The following is a 22,029-nucleotide window of genomic DNA, read 5'->3' as shown; positions in this document are numbered from 1 at the left end:
AACACTTAGGCGCCATAAATTGGAGTCAGTGTCATCTCATCATTTCAGTTTATCGGCGATAGATCAACTACAATCCATTCCCAACCATCAAACTTTTGGCACGTTGATCAATAAACCCTAAAATCATTGTTGTTACATAATTTGAATTACACTCGAAGCAGTTAAACATAATGGCAGCGAGTTGTTCATCAGAAAGAATGCGAACAAGACAACAAGGAACAAGGATCACTATTTTGCCATCGTAAATGATCGAAAAAATAGTAACTATGGTTGGGGGAAAATCACCAATCGATGCTTTTAAGTGCCAGTTAGTGTAAGTATAGTGTACAATACTTCTATTATATTTGTATACATAGTTAATTTAGTGTTTAATAGATGAATTTTGTTGATTTGTGAATTATAGTTGCAAACTCTTTAGAGATTCTGCAACATTAGACACAATATATCAAACCATGGATAAAAAGAGATTAAGGTTTCGTCCATTTAGTGCTGATATGTATGAAGTCTTACGCAGATGCAGAAAGTTGAACAACCCATACATACTCTTCAACTATGGAATGGTACTCTTTTTTATGCACACGGATAATTACGAATGCAATTTGTTTTCTATATTTTTATTATTAAAGTTGTATGATTACTTGTTGTATGTCAAGAAAAGTATTTTTAGTTAGGAGAAGATGACGCAGGGAAACAGTTGCTTCAATATGCAACCGATAAGGGACAGTTGGATGCTATCTTCGTTCTGGGAATGTTATTGATGGCCGAAGGCAGTGAAAGGAAGCAAGAAGCTCTAATCATGTTGAATAATGCTTACATTAATACAAGAAGATGTTGGAATCTGAGACAAACTTGTTACAAGGTTCGAAGCCACTTGGTAAGGGGAAGGAGATCAAAGCATATACAATTCTATGGCTTACATAAAAGTTGTGCAAAGCATCCTTTTGTGAGCAGTTATGGAAAAGCTTTTATGCATCAATACATTTGGTTGTTTCATTGTGATATTTGTTTGTAGGATGCATGTTTGGTTGAGTTTGCTAAGATGTTTGACATTAGTTTAGAGTAGTTATATGATGGTTGTTTGATTTATAAAATTAGTGATGCATATTATATATGTATTTTGGTGTAATGTGAATACATACTTGTAATTTGATTAAATATTAATATATATTAATTTGTAATTTGGTTTAATATCAATACATAAATGTATTCTATTTTGGATTTGGTAATTTGGTTTAATATCAATACATAAATGTATTCTGTTTTGTATATTTCTTACAAATATAAATGGTTGATAATATGTTGGACTTTCAAAGGCATGGTGATCGCATCAAAGCCTACGACTTATGACAGCACCAAGAGGATAGCTCATCAGCTAACCCTCACAGAGATCCAAGGAATAGAAGTGGTATCAAAGGCTGAGTCTCCCAAAGCTAGAACACACAAGCACAAGTTTAATAAGAAGAATCCCAAACAATCATCTGAGAAAAGACAAGAAGTGGCAACCAACTACGCAGCCACAACAGCAGTACCTACTCAACCAAAGTATGCATGGTTCAACCACTGCAACCGTCATCACCTAGGTGACTGTTTTGTTTTCACGAAATGCAAAAAGAAGGGGCACACTGCTAGTTATTGCAGGAGCACAACACCTGCAACAGTCAATCAACAAACAAATACTGGAACAGGTCGTGGTGAAGAAAGAAAGTGTTATGATGTGGAGAAGGTGCACATATCAAGAAAGAATGTCCAAAGTTAAGGAGTTAAGGAGGCATAGGACGTGGTAGGGTGTTTGTCATCAAAAGCGGAGATGCTATCTAGGACCCTTCAGTTGTATCTGGTACGTTTCTCATAAATAATTTATACGCTAGCATACTCGTCGACTCTAGAGCATATCGAAGTTTTATAACTCCGACATTTAGAAAATTGTTAAGTCATAAGTCTAGCAAATTAAAAGAAATCTACGAAGTAGAAATCGCTAATGGGAAATTTGAGAAAACATATAAAATCCTACAAAATTGTCTGTTAACTCTTAATAACTACTTTTTTCACGTCAACCTCATGCCAATGCCTATCGGTAGTTTTGATGTCATAATTGGCATGGATTGGTTATCTTCACACCACGCCAAAATTTTATGTCACGAGAAAGCCATACGACTACCCTTACCAAACGGCGAAGCCCTGATTATCTATGGTGATAAATTTGGGAAGAACCTCAAAGTCATTTCTTATACAAAGACCCAGAAATATCTACATAAGAAATCTAGCGCATTCTTAGCCCACATTGTAGATAAGAGAAGAAAGATAAACGAAATCAAGGACATACCTCAAGTATGTGATTTCCCTGATGTGTTTCCTGAAGATCTACCTGGAATACCTCCCATCCGACAAGTTGAGTTTCGAATCGACTTAATTCCAGGAGTAGCACCAGTAGCGAAATCTCCTTATCGGTTGCCTCCATCCGAAATGCAAGAATTATCTAGCCAACTACAAGAACTTCTTGACAAAGGCTATCAAACCAAGTTTTTCACCTTGGGGAGAACCAATCTTGTTTGTCAAGAAGAAGGACGGATCCTTTCGAATGTGTATTGATTATCGGGAGTTGAACAAGCTAACAATCAAAAATCGTTATCCGCTTCCAAGAATTGATGATTTATTCGATCAACTGCAAGGATCTAGCTACTACTCAAAGATAGATCTTAGATCAGGATACCATCAACTTAGGGTACAAGAGGACGGCATTCCAAAAACAGCATTTAGAACTCGTTATGGTCATTATGAGTTCTTAGTTATGTCTTTTGGATTAACCAACGCCCCAGCAGTATTCATGGATCTCATGAATCGCGTTTGCAAACCATACTTGGATAAATTTGTGATCGTATTTATCGATGATATATTGATATATTCACGAACCAAGGAAAAACATGGTCAACACCTGCAAATAATCTTAGAACTACTAAGAAACGAAAAGTTGTACGCTAAATTCTCCAAATGTGAGTTTTGGATTAGAGAAGTACAATTTTTAGGTCATGTAGTTAGCAATGAAGGAATTCATGTTGACCCATCCAAAGTTGAAGCAATCAGGAATTGGGAAGCACCAAAGACGCCAACAGAGGTGCGTCAATTCCTAGGACTTGCTGGCTATTACCATAGATTCATAGAGAATTTCTCCAAAATAGCCAAGCCGCTTACAACACTAACCCAGAAGGATACGAAGTTCAACTGGGAAGACAAACAAGAAGTTGCTTTTCAGAAACTAAAGCAAATGTTGTGTAGTGCACCAATCATATCCCTTCCAGGGGGGACATAAGATTTCGTTGTATACTGCGACACATCAAATCAAGGATTGGGATGTGTGTTGATGCAAAGAGGAAAAGTTATCGCCTACGCATCACGACAAATTAAGGTGCATGAGAATAATTACACTACCCATGATCTTGAATTGGGAGTTGTAGTTTTTGCACTAAAAATCTGGAGACATTACCTATACGGTACTAATTTTACTATTGTTACCGACCACAAGAGTCTCGAGCACATTTTCGACCAAAAAGATCTTAATATGAGACAGCGAAGATGGGTCGAATTGTTGAATGATTACGAATGTGAGATTCGTTATCATCCCGGAAAGGCAAACGTGGTAGCAGATGCCTTGAGCCGGAAAGAATATATTAAACCCCGACGGGTATGAGCATTAACCATAACTATCCATTCTAACCTTTCCGCACAAATTAGAGAAGCTCAACTTGAGGCTCTAAAAGAAGATAACATCAAGAACGAAGCCTTGCAAGGAATGGAAAAAGCAACTTATACAAAAAGATGATGGAATGCGACACTTTATGAACCGAATTTGGACGCCTAAGTTCGGTGGAGTCAGGGACTTGGTCTTAGAAGAGGCCCACAAGTCCAGATATTCCATACATCTAGGCTCTGACAGAATGTACTTAGACATAAAAGTACATTATTGGTGGCCAAACATGAAGGCATAAATTGCTACTTATGTGAGCAAATGTTTGACTTTTTCTACAGTAAAGGCAGAACATCAAAAGCCTTCAGGTTTACTTCAACAATCGGAAATACCTGAATGGAAATGGGAGCAGATTTTAATGGACTTCATCACTAAGTTACCCAAAACTCCTAGCGGGTTCGACACTATTTGGGTAATAGTCGATAGGTTGACTAAGTCTGCCCATTTCTTACCAATTAAGGAGAATGACAAGATGGAGAAGTTGACTAGAGTTTATCTTAAGGAAATTGTTAGATTGCATGGAGTTCCAAGTTCTATTATTTCTGACTGAGATAGTAGATTCACTTCACGATTTTGGCAATCTCTACAAAAATCCTTAGGAACACGTCTAGACATGAGTACAACTTACCATCCACAGACTAATGGTCAGAGTGAGAGAACCATTCAGACTTTAGAAGATATGCTCTGAGCCTGTGTAATAGACTTTGGAAATGTGTGGGATACTCATTTACCATTAATTGAGTTTTCCTACAGCAATAGTCATCACACCAGCATCAAGGTTCCACCGCTTGAGGCTCTTTATGGACGAAAATGTCGTTCCCCAGTATGTTGGGCAGAAGTTGGAGATACGCAGATGGCCAGAGAGCATACAAGCGATATCTTACATACTGGACCAGAAATAATCCATGAGACAACTGAAAAGATTGTGCAAATTAAGGATCGATTAAAGGCTGCACGTGATCGTCAAAAGAGTTATGCTGACGTAAGACGTAAGCCTTTAGAATTCCAAGTTGGAGATAAAGTAATGTTGAAGGTCTCTCCTTGGAAAGGTGTAATTCGATTCGGTAAGCGAGGCAAACTAAACCCACGGTATATAAGACCTTTTGAAATTCTAGCTAGAATTGATTATGTCGCATACCAACTCAAGTTGCCTCAAGAGCTAAGTAATGTACACGATGTTTTTCATGTATCAAATCTCAAAATATGTATATCCGATGACACTCTTGTGGTACCTCTCTACGAGATACAAGTCAATACCAAACTCAACTTTGTAGAAGAACCTGTCAAGATCATGAATCGAGAAGTCAAAAGATTAAAGCAAAGTCGTATTCCCATAGTGAAAGGTCGATGGAACTCTTTGCGAGGACCTAAATTTACTTGGGAACGTGAAGATCAGATGAAAGAAGAATACCCCCAACTGCTTGACAAAACCCTAACCACAAGATAAATTTTGGGACGAAATTGTTCTAACGGGGGGAGAATGTAACACTAGTCAAAATAGGTCAATAGACAATCACATGTGATTATGCCAATCATGTAATATGATTATGTTAACCTAGTAATGTGGTAAGAATGTTATGTAGTTCATGATAAAGTCTAATACAAATATGAACATTCTTTATGATACAACTCAAAGTATACGTCCATACGATTCCAAAAATATAGAGAACGTCTGAATCTGACTTCGCATGAAGAAGTTATGATAACCGAACACTATAAATCTCTATAATAAGAGAAATTTAAAATAGACTTATAATTAGCTATTTAAGTCTAAAATAGAGTTGTAGTACTACTAAATACCTACGCGTGCATATAAAGAACGTCAAAAACGGAGTTCGTATGCAAAAGTTATGGCCTTCCGAAGATTTAGTTTTTAAAAACCCTAAACTAGCTAATTCACGACGTGAGTTTTATGACACTCACGACGTGAGTAGTCATTCTGTCATAATTCGGAATCTAGAAGCTGCGAGAGGATAGGATCCAAAATTCATGACGTGAACTTTATGACACTCACGACGTGAGGAGTCACATGGCCACCTTCCGAAGCTAGGTACGCAAATGGCAAGTCTACGGAGTGAATCAGGCAGACTCACGACGTGAGTCTTATGACACTCACGATGTGAGTGTCATAAAATCTTACTATAAATAGCAAGATCGACCCCAGCCATTCTTACACCTGATCTCCTTTCTCCTCTCTCATTTGCTGAAGCCCTCTTGCATCCCGAGCCCCGACGACCTCGTACGCTGACCGTTTCTGCTTAGATTACATAGAATCACGTTACTAAGGTGAGTTTCACGGCCCCACTTTCTAATGTTTCGGGGGAAAACGCATGCTAGTCATTGTATATATGTTATTATTATGTCTATATGATAGTATATTAGTATCAACATAGATAGTTATAATAATCGGGATATAGTTATTTCGTATCTGAAAATATACAACTATCGTAACGTTGTAAACATGTTATTGTTATAGTAGTATATTAATGTAGATCTTGAGTTATACTTAGGATTCTATATATATATTTTGTGTGCGATATAGTTCTGAAGTTATATTCGGAAGTTTTATATGTTAAGTTATATAGTATGTTGCAATTAATAGTTTTATGTCAAGATAAAACTAGATATGTTATATGTTGTTATTATTAGTTTTATGTCAAGATAAAACTGGATATGTTGTTATTGTTATTTTTATGTCGAGATAAAACTAGAAACGTTATATGTTGTTATTATTGGTTTTAGGTCAAGAGAAAACCTAGTTTTTAACTTCAAGATATAGCTGTTATACTGCCTAAATATTATGAAGTTAGGAGTAATGTTTAAAAGCAAAGTATAGTAACTTAAGGTTTTAGACTTGAAGATGCTTTTGTTGTTAGAATTATAGGAAGCCATCAAAGTCTACATGAGTAATTGTATTCATCAACTAAGATTGGGGATCTTATCGGAAATCCTCTGAACTGTAACCGTTAATCCCGTGTGAGCGAGGAAGTCGTGTATAATTACGGGCTGACCACCCCACTTGTGACTGTTAGCTACAGTCAACCAAAAACAAGTGATGAACTATCCTTTTATTTGTTATTATTCCGGCGTCGATGAAGCGTACGGTGTTGTTTCTCATGTTAAATCATGAGTGTATTTGTTCTCATGGTAAATCATGAGTGTATTGTTCTATCAGAGGTATTATGTCATAGCAGCGGTTACAGGCTCATGGTAGCAAATTGTTAGAAACATTATACCTTGTCGTATACAAGTATTAATGTTAAGTATAAGTTTTCCCCTACTTATACCTTAAGATTAAGAAATGTTTAGGTATAACACTTAATTGATAAGTATACAATTATACCTAATGTTGGAGAGTCAAAATGATACTTTCAAAACTATACTTTTGAATGTGTAAAAATGTATTATTTTATGGAGTCAAAACCTGTGGACTCACCAACTTTATGTTGACGTATTTTAAAATGCATGTGTTTTCAGGAACTTGAAAAACAGGTATGTATTCGAATAGGAGAAGTTTTACTAGTATCTTTCTGTTCTTTAATAAGTATGTCATAGTTGGATATTATGTAATAAATACTAGAAAAAACAATAATGTAACTTTCAAATCATCAATAAAGGTATGTATTTCTTTAAGTATTGTTCAATGTATGTTATATAACTGTGATACGAAAAATGACGTTACACTACCCGGTGTTTCCGCCGACGGCCGGGGTGTGACACATGATAACACCCATGGATGACATACGGGTCATGATAACACCCATGGATGACATATGGCTCGTGGTAACACCCATGGATGACATATGGGTCGTGGTAACACCCATAGATGACATATGGGTCGTGGTAACACCCATGGATTCCATATGGGTCATGATAACACCCATGGATGACATACGGGTCATGATAACACCCATGGATGACATATGGGTCATGGTAACACCCATGGATTCCATATGAATCATGGTTGTGCCGGTTGAGTTTTAAAATATATTGATTTTTTTTAAATTCTGATTTTTGACAAAACTACCCTTACTAATCACATATGAGCCATTGTATGTATGAGGGAAATTTGGTCCTTTTATAGTCAACATCTTGTAGGCGCCATAATATTTTCCAACGAATCACGTTGTTTCAATTCTTTAGTCTTATTTCAGTCGCTTGCAATCAACCACAATTTCAAAATTCCAACAGTCAAAATACCCTAAAATCGATTTTACATAATCGCTAACTAAGTCGGCCAATAATATTATGGAAGCAACTACTTGTTCGAAGATTCAATCGAGAAAGCAAAGCAAATCGCTAACTGACATGCCATTGTATGTAATTGAGAAGATAATAGTGGAGGTGGGAAATTTTTCAGCAGTCGACACTTTCAAGATGAAGATTGTGTAAGTTTTGTCTTCGTTCCTTCTATTACATGTGTTTATTTCTTTTGTGCTTACAGTTAGGGGCCAACATTTTTGTTTTGTTTTGCAGCTGTAGAATCTTGAATGAGGCAGTAAAAACGGAAGAAATATACAAACATATGGAGGTAGAGGGTTTACGATTTCGTCGTTGGACTGAAGAGAAATATGCAGTTGTCAACAAATGCAAAGATATGAGAAACCCAAATATTTTGTTCATGGATGGATTGGTACGTTGTTATATATATGCATAGTATTAATTTGTTTCTTGTTTTGCATTACTTTAACTAGAAATTATGTGTTTAATGTTTTTTTAGAGTAATTTATTTTTCTTGGAAGCTGATCATGAAGGGAAAATGATGCTTGAAGAAGCGTCTGCATTAGGACATCTGGATTCAACATTTGTCCTGGGAATGATGCTGATGGCAGAAGGTAGATAGAGGAAGCAGGAAGCTTTGGACATGTTGAACAATGCTTACCGAAAAACAAAAGGTACTTGGAATCTTAGAGCAACCTGTTCTAAGGTTCATTTCCACTTAGATAGGGACGTGAGAAAACATGTACACTTCCATGGATTCCATAGAACTTGTGTAATGCATAGGTCTGTGATTAGGGTTTCAAACGCTTTTATTGCAGGATAAAAATGGGTGTTTAGGTATGAAATTTGTTTGTGGGATGCTTGTTAAATTAGGTTTTCTATGGAGTTTGGGATCATTTATGAGTAGTTTGTTGATATATTAATAAATAGTAATTTACTTGGTAAGTAGTTACTTGATGTTGTTACTTGATATATGAATATATAGTAATTTACTTGATAAGTAGTTAGTTGATTTTTTTACTTGATTAGTAAATATGTCGTGTTGTTATTAAGGGACTAAAATGTAAAATTTTGAAAATTCGTGTGGCAAAATGAAAGTCAAAAAAACCTTACTATTCCTAACTTGGTCAAGTTATAATATATATACATATTAGACTTTATATTATGTTAGTAAAATTAAATGGTTGTGTTATAATTATCAAATTTTAACATATATGTTAATTTAGTGTATGTTACTTTAGTGTTTATATTATGGGTTGCTTATAGTGTCATGATAATACCCTTGGATGACATATGGGTCATGGGCTACCACATTAATGAACTTGATGATTCCACGAGTTTTATTGCCGGAACAAATTTTCATAGCTAAATATCTATGAAATTGAACTACTCTATAACATCCTGAATTCAGGTGTGTCTCTTAAACCCTTCTCATTTTCCCAAGTTGTCAAGTTAAGCCCCTAAAATTAAATGTTAAGGCAAGTGAGTACGTTGGGCGTACTGAAGAGTACGCGGTGCGTACTCGCACGCTTAAGTTGGACGCGGACTCGCCTGGGTACTCTGGGCGTACCCAGGGTTACGCTAGGCATAGCGGGCCCAGATGTAAACCCTAATTTATGTCTTGTGCACTATAAAAGGAATGCTAAGGCCTTATCCTCAGCCACCATTTCAGAGAGTGAAACCCTAATAGAGAGCCATCCTTCGTTTCTAGCTTGTGTGTTGAGTTCTAAGCCTCAAAGTTCCATTTCAAGGTGGTGAAAGAGAAAAGGAGGCCATTTTGGGAGCTAGAAGTTGGTGGACAAGAGTAGATTCGAGTTTTTCAGAGGTTGGAGCTTCTTTCTGAGGTAAAAACGCTCAAAACTTTCCTTGTCATTGTGGTGTGTGCTTTTTGGACCAATTTCTAGGGTTTTTGGTCCCAAGGTGGAGACTTTATGAGCAAATGGTCTCCATTGGCCTAGATCTACCATATTTCAGGATTATAAGAGTTGTATGTTCATAAAAATACAATCTTGGACGTGAATATTGAGCCATGCATGAGATCTAGACCTTTTGAGGAAGGAGGAAAGGTGTTAGAGTGTTTAGGGACCTTTACAGCCATGCAAAGGCTTAAAGGTTCTGACTTTATGGAATAAGAGGCTTAGGGAAAGTCAGATCTGAAAGTTGAATGGGTGTCTTAACCGTTTAAGACCAAAATCCAAGGAAAGGATAAAACTGAGACTTACGTTGGGCGTAACTCTCAGTACGCGCATCGTAAGGAGTTGAAACCCCGATTATCGTTCGTCGGCATACGCCCCGCATACAGAGAAGGTACGCGCCGCGTACTGCCTCCTGTTGAATTTCGTTGACTTTTAGGGTTTTGGTCAACCATTGGACTTTTAGGTCAGGGAGGGGTAAAATGGTCTTTTACCCTTCTATGGGATTGTAGGAGTGGATTTAACCTAGCCTTTAAGAGCCATTAATTTTTGAGAATGTTGTTTATGTGATTAGGCGGGGGCTAGATCAGTATGTTTGTGTGCGAGATTATCCGAGATACCCGAGGTGAGTATTCTCACTATACATTACCTAGAGTGGTATTTATGTGTAGACCGAAGGGTCTTGTGTATTATGTATGTATGATATTATGTGCATTTTGTTGTATGTATGCCATATGTTTTATAAACCGGACCGGAGGGTGCAACGATATAGACCGGACCAAAGGGTGCAACGATACAGACCGGACCGAAGGGTCCAACAAGCTATGACCGGACCAGAGGCTCCAACAAGCTACGGGACTGGAGGATCCCGCTGAGACACATCGACCGGAGGGTCGTACTATAGCCTCGAGTGGCGTATGTGTTGTATGTGGTATTTTTGGGAACTCACTAAGCCTCGTGCTTACAGTGTTTGTGTTATGTGTTTCAGGTACCAGTGAGGATCGCGGGAAGGCGCCGGCATGATCAGTACAGACTATTGGAGTTTCATACATTTGATCTTGGGATGTGATTTTATGGATTTTTTATATGAGACATTGAGAATTGAGAGTCTTTATGAATGAAATTACATTATTAATAAGTGAAAAATTGTTTTGAAATTTACGTTGTTATATACTCCTTATCAACGTTGCTATGGAATATAATTTCGTAAGAAATGCCGCCACAAATTAGCTAGGCTTTTTGTTGCATAGCAAAACAAGCAAACGAAATCAAATTCCATAGCAGAATTCCCTAGCAAATACCTACGAATGGTACTTCCATAGCAAATCAACTATGGAATTGGTTTCCGTCACAAAGTTCGTTGCATAGTAACCACAATAATTAATTCCATAGCAGTAGTACAACGGAAAGTGATTTCGTAACAACTTCGTTGGAAAATTGCTACGAATTTTTGTTCCATAAAATATCAATAACATAATACCAATGGATATGGAGTCGATAGCATTTTCCTTAGCAAGTCCCATTCTCACTACCGGAAAAAAAAATTATGTAGACAATGCGGTAGCAACCTTGCTATGGAACGACATTCCATAGCACGTTCCATTGCAGATTAACAACGAAAATACGTTCCATAGTGACCTTCCCTAGCAAAATCACGTTTTTCTTGTAGTGTTAGTAAATCATGTTTAACTTATTTTAAACACCCCTTTACTTTTATGTTTCTAACTAATTATTTGATTTGTTATCTGAAATAAATCATATCCATTTCATATTTGGTATTTTCACATCTATATTACTACATGGTTAGGTACACTGCGTATTGTGTATTGTAGTGCAGTTAAGAATAATCCGGTTCAATAAATTTACAACTTCGATAAATATTTTTTATATAAACAACACATCAACAAACCTTTATCCATCTGGTTATCAATATATTTGATCCATTTTTTTGAAGATGAAAAGCCTTAAGTTTGGCAAAAAAATGTCGGTTTTACTCTTCGGCAGATTTTTGGTTCGTTTATACCGCAAATTTGTCATTTTTTTGTTGGTTTTGCCCTTGTTACCTGCAATAGCAGGTTTCCAGGTTATTATGAATTATTTTTTTGCGAAAAAACCCTTAAGTTTATAAATATTTTGCAAAAAAACCCTTAAGATTATAAATTTTTTTTGAATATATTTCTTAATTATGAATTATTTTATATTTGTTTGATATAAACTTTTTATATTTAAATTTTAAAAAAAGTTACCTAGTTTTAACAAAATTTAAATATATTTCTTAATTAATACTTCAACTTTTCAAAACAAAATTAAAAAACATTTGTTAGTTAATAATTAATTATGCTAAAATAGTTAATATGAATAATATGGTATCAAGTATTCAATTAATTTTTTTTAAAGGTAAATAAAAATATTTTATATGTTTAAAAGGTTTGTATTTCAGAAATACTAACATATCATATTTTTTTATATGTTTAAATACATAATAATATTATCACTTTTTTTATAAAAATACCATAAACATTTTAAACATCAAAAATAAATATAAACATTTTAAACATATAAAATATAAATATATTTGTCTAATTTGTTATATAAATATATTTATTTTTATAAAAAAATATGATAGTTTATTATTTCTGAAATACAAATCTTTTAAACATATAAAATATTTTTATTTTTTTTAAAAAAATTAATTTAATATAACTAATGTCATATTATTATTAGCTAACAGACGTTTTTTAATGTTGCTTTGAAAAGTTGAAGTATTAATTAATAAATATTTACATTTTGATAAAACTAGGTAACTTTTTTAAAATTTAAATATAAAAACTTTATATTGAACAAATATAAAAGTTACCGTACATAAAGCTTAAAATATGTTTCAGTAGAAAACTATATAGTTTTATAAAATTTTGAATATATATTTATATTTTATATGTTTATAATCTTAAGGGTATTTTTGCAAAATATTTGTAAACTTAAGGGTTTTTTCGCAAAAAATAAGTCAGAATAACCTGGAAACCTGCTATTGCAGGTAACAAGGGCAAAACCGACAAAAAAATGACAAGTTTGCGGTATAAACGAACCAAAAATCTACCGAAGGGTAAAACCGACATTTTCTGTCAAACTTAAGGTTTTTTATGACATTATCCCTTTTTAAATTTACCATACCAAACCCTTACGTTACTTTGAAGAGTTTGAAGCTTCTTCAAATAATTAAACATCTGGCTTTACAAAACTTTCCCATGTCAATGGCAGGAAGCCCTTACCACTTTTTTAACCCACATGTGAATAGAAAACCAAGAATAAAACAAACGAAATGAAATATGGTCTTAATAAAAATCTAACTCTTTAAGGAGAAACGAGTGATGGTTCAACCACTTTTTTCCATCATAATCATTGTATTATTAGGACAAGTGTTAACAATTCCATCGGAGATAGAAATGGTTTAGCTTGCTCATTTTAGAAACCATTAGCTTTTACAAATAAACAATTATCCTTGTAAGGGAACATTGACAAGATTGACATAGAAAATAATTAGATTGAAATGCTATTCATGAATTTGCAAACAAATAGGCCTTTATTTCACAAGTATCACAAACTTCACATCCCCACAGATGACAACTTCACCATTATGCCAATGGAATAAGGCTACTAAATTGGACCACAAAGTCCTTAATGTATCTAATGATGGTGGAGCATACAAAGTATTAATCAGCACACCTAGATTGTGAGCCCTTCATTTCTCCATTTCCCCTTCAACAACAACAAAATTTTCATAACAAACTATCCATTTTTTACACACTTTGATGGATCCCACAAAAAAAAGGCTATCGTCGAGTTACCTCTAGCATTCAAGAAAACATAATCGAAAAATAGATTGCCCCAATAAATTCTAATCGTGGAAAGCTCAGTACTAGACGTCTTTATTTCTCAAATTCTTAAGAAATTGATTGTGTTATGTTGATACAACCTCCTTATCCATTTATGGTGTGTTCGACACGGATGGTTTGAGAGCTTCCAGCTTCTATCATTTGACAAAACGCTCCATTTTGAACAGAAAGCCTTATTTATCACTACAAGCTTTTAGCGTTTAGTTTAAACAAAACGCTCTAAATTCAAATTCTACTTCATGTAGCGTTTAACAAAACATTACAAGCTACAAGCTACCCATTACCAGCTAATTTTTTCGAACACGTCCTTACCTTTATCCACATTTTCACCTCCTTTAATATTGATTGCTAGATAATTCACTTAAGAACTTTCATCCCTCATATTCCATTAATTAGTAGTTTCATGTATCATTCACAACCCTTCATCTAGTATCCAATATCTCTACATATACCAATGATTCACTAAAAATCCTCAATCATGAATATACTTTTACGTGTGAGCCGAGAGGAAGAAGAGTGGACCAACCCGGAAGCTTATTGCTAGTTCCATTGTTAAAAGAAACCTTGTTTTAAGTATAAGTTTCTTGCCTTTAAATTTAGGCCATTGAACCTGAGATTAATCCATTTGAGAGGGTTAGGGTAGAAGTAAAACTTGAGGAGTGTGAATGTGTTTCCCCTAGGTTACCAACACCTTTATCTCAATTTCTATAGTAGGGACAACAACCTTTTTTCCCTCACAAATAGGAGATGTAACATCTTCTTTAGCCGAAATTATAACAGTCAAAACTCTCCAACCCCGACAACCACTTGAAAAAAAAACATAAGGTACTTCAACAATCCTAACAACCACCTGAATATAAGTTGCATCAACTCCTCCAACAACACGTACAACCACCTAAAAATAGTTACATAAGATCCTTTAACAGACGTTCAACTCTTGTGACAACACCAATAACCTCCTTAAAAAAGTTGCTTCGACTCATCAAAAATATATAGTTTATTAAACGGAGATTATATAATTTAGTGGGATTAAATTAATGTCATAACTAGTGTTTAATATGGACCGCCTAAACCTCTTCGTATAAATTGTAGATAATCCCCAACATACCAATAACACAAGCAAATATTTTCTATACAATCTTAATCAAACATTTTTATACTTCTAAGAATATTTGTTGAGAAAGAATATCTCAAACTAATTCTAGTTTGTTGTATTTTCGCATCAAGAAGATGACACAAATAACCTACATATTAAGGTATGTTTTGTTAATAATTCAATAATATGTTCAGTTTTTAAAACTATGAATGATTTGTTTCAAACTTTCAATACATTCTACAGAGTCATCGTATTTATTGAAGTATTAGCTGTTTTGCCAATATATACATGTTCTATTTTGTATAAAATGGTCTGAATGGTGATAAGAAACAAATTTAATTGCTTATATTATAACTTACAAATCTATACAGAGGGAGATAAAGTTGGCAAATATTGCTAAGTTTCTAAAAATAAAAATTGACTGGATTTTTTCAAATTAACTTAATAAAAAGGATGGAAAAAAACGAAAATTAAACATATATCTCTATTATAATAAAATAATAGGTTTAATTTGTTGTTTGACACGTATCAACATACTATGTATATCCTAATTAATGTTATATTATTTGTCTAACTTATTAATTCTTCATTTTAAATTTCAAATTTAAATTTTCCACTTTAATAAATTAAATTAAAAATATTAAAATAAAATTAATATAAATTATAAGATCACATACTAGTATTTATTTAAACTAAAGAATATTTCTTAATTAATAATTTATTTAAAATAATTATTTAATAATTTTGAATTTTTACTATAATAGTTTAATTAATTTTGTAACCGTAGTTTTTACGAGTTATAAATTGATATAAACAAAATAAAATTAAAACTAGAATTAATAAATATGCTGAAATTGGGAGGGATAAACAGATGTTTTCCTGCCACGAAAAGAGCTTTCCGAATTCCGAGGATATAATAAAGCCTTTTAAATTCCGTATGGATTAAAATAGGCCACTTTTGGCCCGTTTGCCATTGTCATATATCTCCATATATGTTTTCATCACATTTTCTATGTGCTTATCTAGGGGTGTTCGTTTGGATGGATCGGTTTGATCCGATCCAATCAAGTATATCTAAATTGATTTCGGTTTTCAAAACATGGATCCGAATTGTCTAAACTAAATTCAAATCCGATCCGATCCGATCCAATTAAAATTCGATTGGATCGTTTTTATAATTCGGTTTTCAAAAACCGAAACTTTTTAAAACGACATGTAATTATAATATTACCAACTTTACACAAGAAGCAAAAACAAATAATATAGTTGTGATTTGAAATTTATAAACAGCTAATAAGAAGATATATTATAGTTAAATATTTTATATATACAAAACTTTCGAGAGAAAATGCATATTAATGTTTTTATATCGGGTGAAACGTTTTGAACCTATTTGAAAAAATAAATTACAAAATTAATAAATAATTATAGATATATATTAATATATTATAAATAGATAAATAATAAATGTTTATTCGGTTTTTTTGGACTATTCGGTTCTTATTTTATTAACAAAACCAATCCGAATAATTCGGTTTTGTTGAAAACCAATCCAAAAATCTAAATATCTGAACCAAATAGTTTAATCCAAATTGTTCAATTGGATAATTCGGTTTTATCCGAATAGTGAACAGCCCTATGCTCACCATCGTATTGTTTCCCGCGGCTAAGCCACTTTGCTTGGTTTTGTGTTAATACACTTATCTTCGTTGTTCGAAAAAGAAATATAACACGATACGTCGTCATGATTGTTTGTAGACAAAGTAAGATGAAGCAAACTATAACCGGTATCATTAATAAAAATTCTAATAGGTGTAATCAATAGCAACTAGAACGGGTATATTTAATCCTGATATTTTATGTTATACTTGTTTTTGTTGAGGTTGTATGCCACACGACTTGTAGGCTAGTGGACTGATTATCACCTACATTAGCCAACCCACATTAATATGTAAACAAACATGACAATATATTTCACATGTTATTGCATATTAACTTATCAATGTATTTATGTGGCAAAATTTGATCATCGTTTTCATCACCATTATGTCGACGTCGTCATCCTGGTCCACAAAGCCGTACAATTTAAATGTAAAAGCAGATCAATGTTTTCTTAATATTAAACAAAAGTGTATTTACAAGGTAGCAAAAAATAGACGTATTGATATATTAGCTATGTTGAAGGGTTCGTGGGTTGTCATACGTATTTAAAAAGAAATTGATTTATATATAACAGTTTTTTACGATACACAACAATGTATGGATTATAGAGTTGTACAATACAATATTTTAAAACATCAATTATTATATATGGAGAAAAATTATTGTGTACATTTCATCTCCCATTTAAAAAACATAAGTAATTGACAATTATATACCATTAATATTTTATTAAGTTGTTTTTTGAACCGACAAATATAAATATATAATTTGCTCCTAAATTAATACTTAATTTTATATATGTCTACGACAGGATTTTAATTCTCAACCTCAACACGGAAAAGCACCACCTGACACCACCAGACTAAAAGCCTTTTGGATAATATTTTATTAAGTATGATTATATATTTAATTATAAATTACATATGGCTATTTAATGGATTTAAATTCATATCGTAACTAGAGTTTAATAAATGTGGATTTTTCTGACGTATACGATGTCATTAAGGGCATCTCCAACCTACCTTCAAACTCCATTTTTTCTCATATTCTTCTCCAGTCCTATCTCATTTTCACCTCCATTTTTGGAGATATGAATAATATTCACCTATATATGAATAGTATTCCCCCATATATTGAGGAATACTATTCATATCTCCAAAAATGAAAGTGAAGTTTGATTGCCAATTTTAGTCTCTCTTATTTTTATTTTATACATTTCTAGTTTATTTTCTATTAATTATAAATTAAATGCAATATTTAATATCTATAATATCATGTTAAATACTAATTTATATTAATTAATTATAAATATAGAGTTTAATTAGTAAAAAGTGTATTTGACAATATATATATAAGTTATAAAAGTGAAATATTCTAGGAATATACTTTTTGGGGTAAAAAATAAATTAGAAAATAAAGTAGGGTTGGATATGAAACACTATTTACTTCATTTTTTATTTCATTTATGGAGAAAAAATAGAAATGAGTTGGAGATAGTCTAATCATGTTAAAGATCTGCATATCCAAAAATTAAGTTATAATCTTATATCAGTATCTAATAGGTCTTTACCCATCTTATACATTTTATAAAAGTGGCCAATGTGGTTCAAAATAGTCATTTTTCTTGAATCATATTATTGGAAACACAAACAACTTTTTTAACTTTTAGCTAATTAATCACTATTATTAAAGATTTTTTAACTTATATATTAATTTTCAATTAATTAGTTATTACAAATCAAGAGTTTTTTCATTTATAGTATTTAATTGTACTTATTATATATAGTTCATATATGTGGATTATATTGCTAGAGTTTGTAGAATAATATGGAGAGAAAAATAACTAAAAATATACAAATTTTGGGATGCACGATTTCTTATGGAAGAGAAAGAGGTAATTTTGGTTTCCAAAGATGTTAATTTGTATAAGCTAACACATTTATTGATATTTTTTCTTATTATTCATATGGTCTTCCATTAAAGAATTATAAGTTTAATAAATGTAATATATGTTGGTCCAAATTTGTATAGTCCAGATTTTTATTTATAACCATTATGTTCTATAATTCCTTCATGAGTTTGCATAAGTTATATATATATATATATATATATATATATATATATATATATATATATATATATATATATATATATATATATATATATATTAGTCTTATTTACGAATTGTAGTTGTTAACTAACAACTACGAATACCAATGAATGAGTTTGTAAAATAATATGGAGAGAAAGATGACTAAAAACATATAAACCTCCATTTTGAGATACATGTTTTTTTATAAAAACGAGAAAGAGGTAATCATAATTTTCAAAGATATTAATTTGTATAAGCTATCACATTTATTGATATTTTTCTTGTTATTCATATGTTCTTCTATTATGAAAGTGCAAATTCAATTAATGTAATATATGTTTGTCCAAAAATTTTGTAGTTGATATTTTTATTTATAACTGTTATGTTCCATAATTTCTTCATGAGTTTGCATAAGTTATTATTAATTCTATATATTATAAATTGTTAGTCTTATCTATGAATTGTAATTGTTAACTAACAAATTCAAATAGTAATGAATAATTGCTAATATCTTTTAATATTGTTTGTTATGTAATGCGAGAAACAAGTAGATATTGATGTGTGGTTGTATATTTAGAGACAAAAGAAAAGAATTAGGTTGTATTTTTTTTTATTTATTAAAGCCTCATTTTTCTTTATATGATGACAACAACTATTAATAAAAAAGTAAATAAATAATGAATGTTTTGGTAACTAAAATACAGAAACCAAAATATGCCAAAATATCAAAACGAAAACTTTGAAACCAACTAGACGACAAACAAAGAAAAAAGTTAGCAAACCACCGGGACAATTTGTACAATTTATTTGGTAAAAACAATATTTTTCAAATACTTCAAGTAAATTTGATGTTCTAAAAAATTATAATGTATAATAATTATTATAAAAACAAAGCTTAAACTGAGTTTGGATTATATTAAATACTCAGAAAAAAAACCAATAAATTAATATTTTTTTTATTGTTTTCTAAATTAGGTTTACTATACAAATGTATAGTATTTTTTGTTTTTTGTAAACGAGGATTATATATATATATATATATATATATATATATATATATATATATATATATATATATATATAATGACCAAAAAATATGTTTCAAAAAGTAATTTTGAACATATTTAAACAATTTTACAACGATTATTTTAACTTTATAGTTGTAAACCTGAGCAACGCGCGAAATTACGTCTAGTAAATCTTAAAACGAGGTCATTCAAATGAATGTGCTTCAAGATATGTCATATTCTTGCATCATAATAATTTGAAACCGACATGACTCTTCAGTTTCACCTACTTAACAATACCACTCAAGATTTTTTCCAGCTTATGATAGTTAATGGTACTAATATTATCAATTGATTAGTGTGTGTGTGTGTGTATATTAGGCGAATCCCCGCGCGTTGCGCGAAATACAACAATATATTTGAAATCTTTACAAATATATGTTTTTTAAATATATGAATGACGTTGTTGTTAGTTCAGGTTGGTCGCGGAGCTCATCCACATACGATGGCGTACGTTGAGTACACTTAGCATACATGAGCAGTTTAGAAATCCTAGTTTTAGAGTTTGTACCCTATATAAACCATAAATTAGCATCTTTTGGCCTTGTTTAACCAGCCTCCATACCCTTGAAAACCCTAATTTGTTCCTAGCCTTTGTGTGGTGCTTTTGAGCTCTTGAGAAGTTTTTGGTGGGTGTTGTGCATCTTGAAGTGGTAGAAGAAGAATCTTCAAAACTCATTCTTTGGTGGAGAGCCTTGAGATCCAACTTTAGCACCTTCATTTCATGGCTTTTGAGGTATAAAGTTCAAAGCTTGCCATCTCATTTCATAGATCTACTCTTTAGCTTGTTTATAGTGATTTTCGTCCCTTTTTGGTTAGTTTTGTGAGCTAAAAGGCATTTGGAGCTTATCCTTGTAGATCTGGACACATTAAGGGTTTCTTGAGCATAAAGGTGCAAACTTTATGGTGGTTTTGGTCTCATGCATGTGTTAAGTCATTTATTAAGCTCTTTTGAGCTCTAAATCCCCATTAAGCCATGCATGCACATAACATTATCAACTTTACGTGATAAATCACCTTAAGGAAGTCAGATATTAGTTTGGGTTGAAGTCTTAATTGATTTAGAGCTAAAAAATGGAAGTTGGACAAATTGGTGGAGTATGCTTGGCGTACAAGCAGGTACGATGCACATACAAATCCTCAAGTATGTATGTTGAGCGTACAAGCTGAGTACACCCCGCATACTCAGCAGTTTGGGCTTCGGTCTAATTGGGCTCTCAATTTTGAGCCATGGTCCTTGGTTGTCTTTGTCCTTGTTGGGCCATCAAAATTATTTTGTTGGGCTGTTGAGATTTTATTTAACTTTCTTGGGTGAAGAACCATGAAAGGGATTGGGCCCAATTTGGAAAATTGGGCCATATATGTGCTTTGGGTGATTATTTTAGATTTTGGGCTTTTTAGACAATTGGATTGGGCATTGGCCTTGCGCCAAGTTGGGAAAGGGTAAAAAGGTCTTTTACCCTAAATTTGACACTTATTGTGAGTCGGGATCCAATTATTAATTAGGTGTTGTTTTGTGATTGATAGCATAGAGATTTTAGCAGATTTGCAGCCAAAGAATTATATGTGGGTTTTAGTTGTCTAAGATGAGTCTCCTCACTGTACTATGGGTCGAAGGCACCAATGTCGGCCCATTGGCTTATGTATTGTTGGAAGACAAAGGAGTGGTCCTTGGCATTGTAGGAAAGACCCGGAAGTGGCTCTTGGCAAAATTTGTATGCAAGACCAGGGTTCAGACCCTGGCAGTTAAGTAGGTTGTTAGTTGTAGATTGCATGTTTGTTGTCTTTGTGACGCTTGAATGGAAGACTAGGAGGTGGATCTTGGCACTTGTTTGTAAGACACTGGGTATTGGCCCCCATCCTGGCAAGGGAAGACCATGATACGACACGTTGCATAATGGCAAGATTATGGTTGGCACATACCATTCTCTATTGTATGTATGGTATGTGATATTGTGGGGAACTCATTAAGCTTTGTGCTTACGGTTTATTGTTTATGGTTTTAGGTACTTCCTGTTTAAAAAGGAAGAGCCCGGCTTGATCGCAACGCATACACCCATGTTATTCCGCAACTTTGTGATTTTGGGATTTTACTCTGATAACTGATTTATGAAGAAATCAACTTCTAAATGTTTGAGTAAAAGATAAATGAGTGTTTTGATTGTATATGCACGATATGTATATGCAGTAGTTTGTATAACCTGGTCTGAATTGTTATATATATATATATATATATATATATATATATATATATATATGTGTGTGTGTGTATGTGTGTGTGTGTGTGTATATATATATATATATATATATATATATATATATATATATATATATTTGCCTATC

At 32.7% G+C, this 22,029-nt stretch overlaps 2 protein-coding genes across 2 annotated transcripts; both read left to right on the top strand.

Annotated features, from left to right (window-relative positions):
• The first annotated feature begins 266 nt into the window (after nucleotides 1-266).
• Nucleotides 267-1,063, top strand: LOC145089067 (putative F-box protein At1g67623). The gene is made up of 4 exons (XM_079027563.1): nucleotides 267-313; nucleotides 404-560; nucleotides 668-874; nucleotides 1,013-1,063. Exons 1-4 carry the CDS (start codon nucleotides 267-269, stop codon nucleotides 1,061-1,063), a joined length of 462 nt encoding a protein of 153 aa, XP_078883689.1.
• A 6,927-nt stretch (nucleotides 1,064-7,990) lies between these two features.
• Nucleotides 7,991-8,585, top strand: LOC145089066 (putative F-box protein At1g67623). Its single transcript, XM_079027562.1, has 3 exons — nucleotides 7,991-8,130; nucleotides 8,219-8,375; nucleotides 8,463-8,585. The coding sequence occupies exons 1-3, from the start codon at nucleotides 7,991-7,993 to the stop codon at nucleotides 8,583-8,585; spliced, it is 420 nt and encodes a 139-aa protein (XP_078883688.1).
• Nucleotides 8,586-22,029: the final 13,444 nt, after the last annotated feature.

The sequence above is a fragment of the Lactuca serriola genome, chromosome 2 (assembly GCF_051521515.1).
Source record: "Lactuca serriola cultivar US96UC23 chromosome 2, Lser_US96UC23_V15, whole genome shotgun sequence".
NCBI lineage: Eukaryota > Viridiplantae > Streptophyta > Magnoliopsida > Asterales > Asteraceae > Lactuca > Lactuca serriola.
The sequence above is the reverse complement of the archived record's forward strand: the minus strand, read 5'-3'. Positions and strand labels throughout refer to the sequence as shown.

Excerpts from the sequence above, each read along its gene's own strand:
- LOC145089067 (XM_079027563.1), top strand. The coding sequence starts at position 267 with ATGGTTGGGGGAAAATCACCAATCGATGCTTTTAAGTGCCAGTTAGT. Across the intron at positions 561-667 it reads TACTCTTCAACTATGGAATG|TTAGGAGAAGATGACGCAGG; the intron begins GTACTCTTTTTT and ends AAGTATTTTTAG. Across the intron at positions 875-1,012 it reads ACAAGGTTCGAAGCCACTTG|GATGCATGTTTGGTTGAGTT; the intron begins GTAAGGGGAAGG and ends ATTTGTTTGTAG.
- LOC145089066 (XM_079027562.1), top strand. The coding sequence starts at position 7,991 with ATGGAAGCAACTACTTGTTCGAAGATTCAATCGAGAAAGCAAAGCAAA. Across the intron at positions 8,131-8,218 it reads ACTTTCAAGATGAAGATTGT|CTGTAGAATCTTGAATGAGG; the intron begins GTAAGTTTTGTC and ends TTTGTTTTGCAG. Across the intron at positions 8,376-8,462 it reads TTTTGTTCATGGATGGATTG|AGTAATTTATTTTTCTTGGA; the intron begins GTACGTTGTTAT and ends ATGTTTTTTTAG.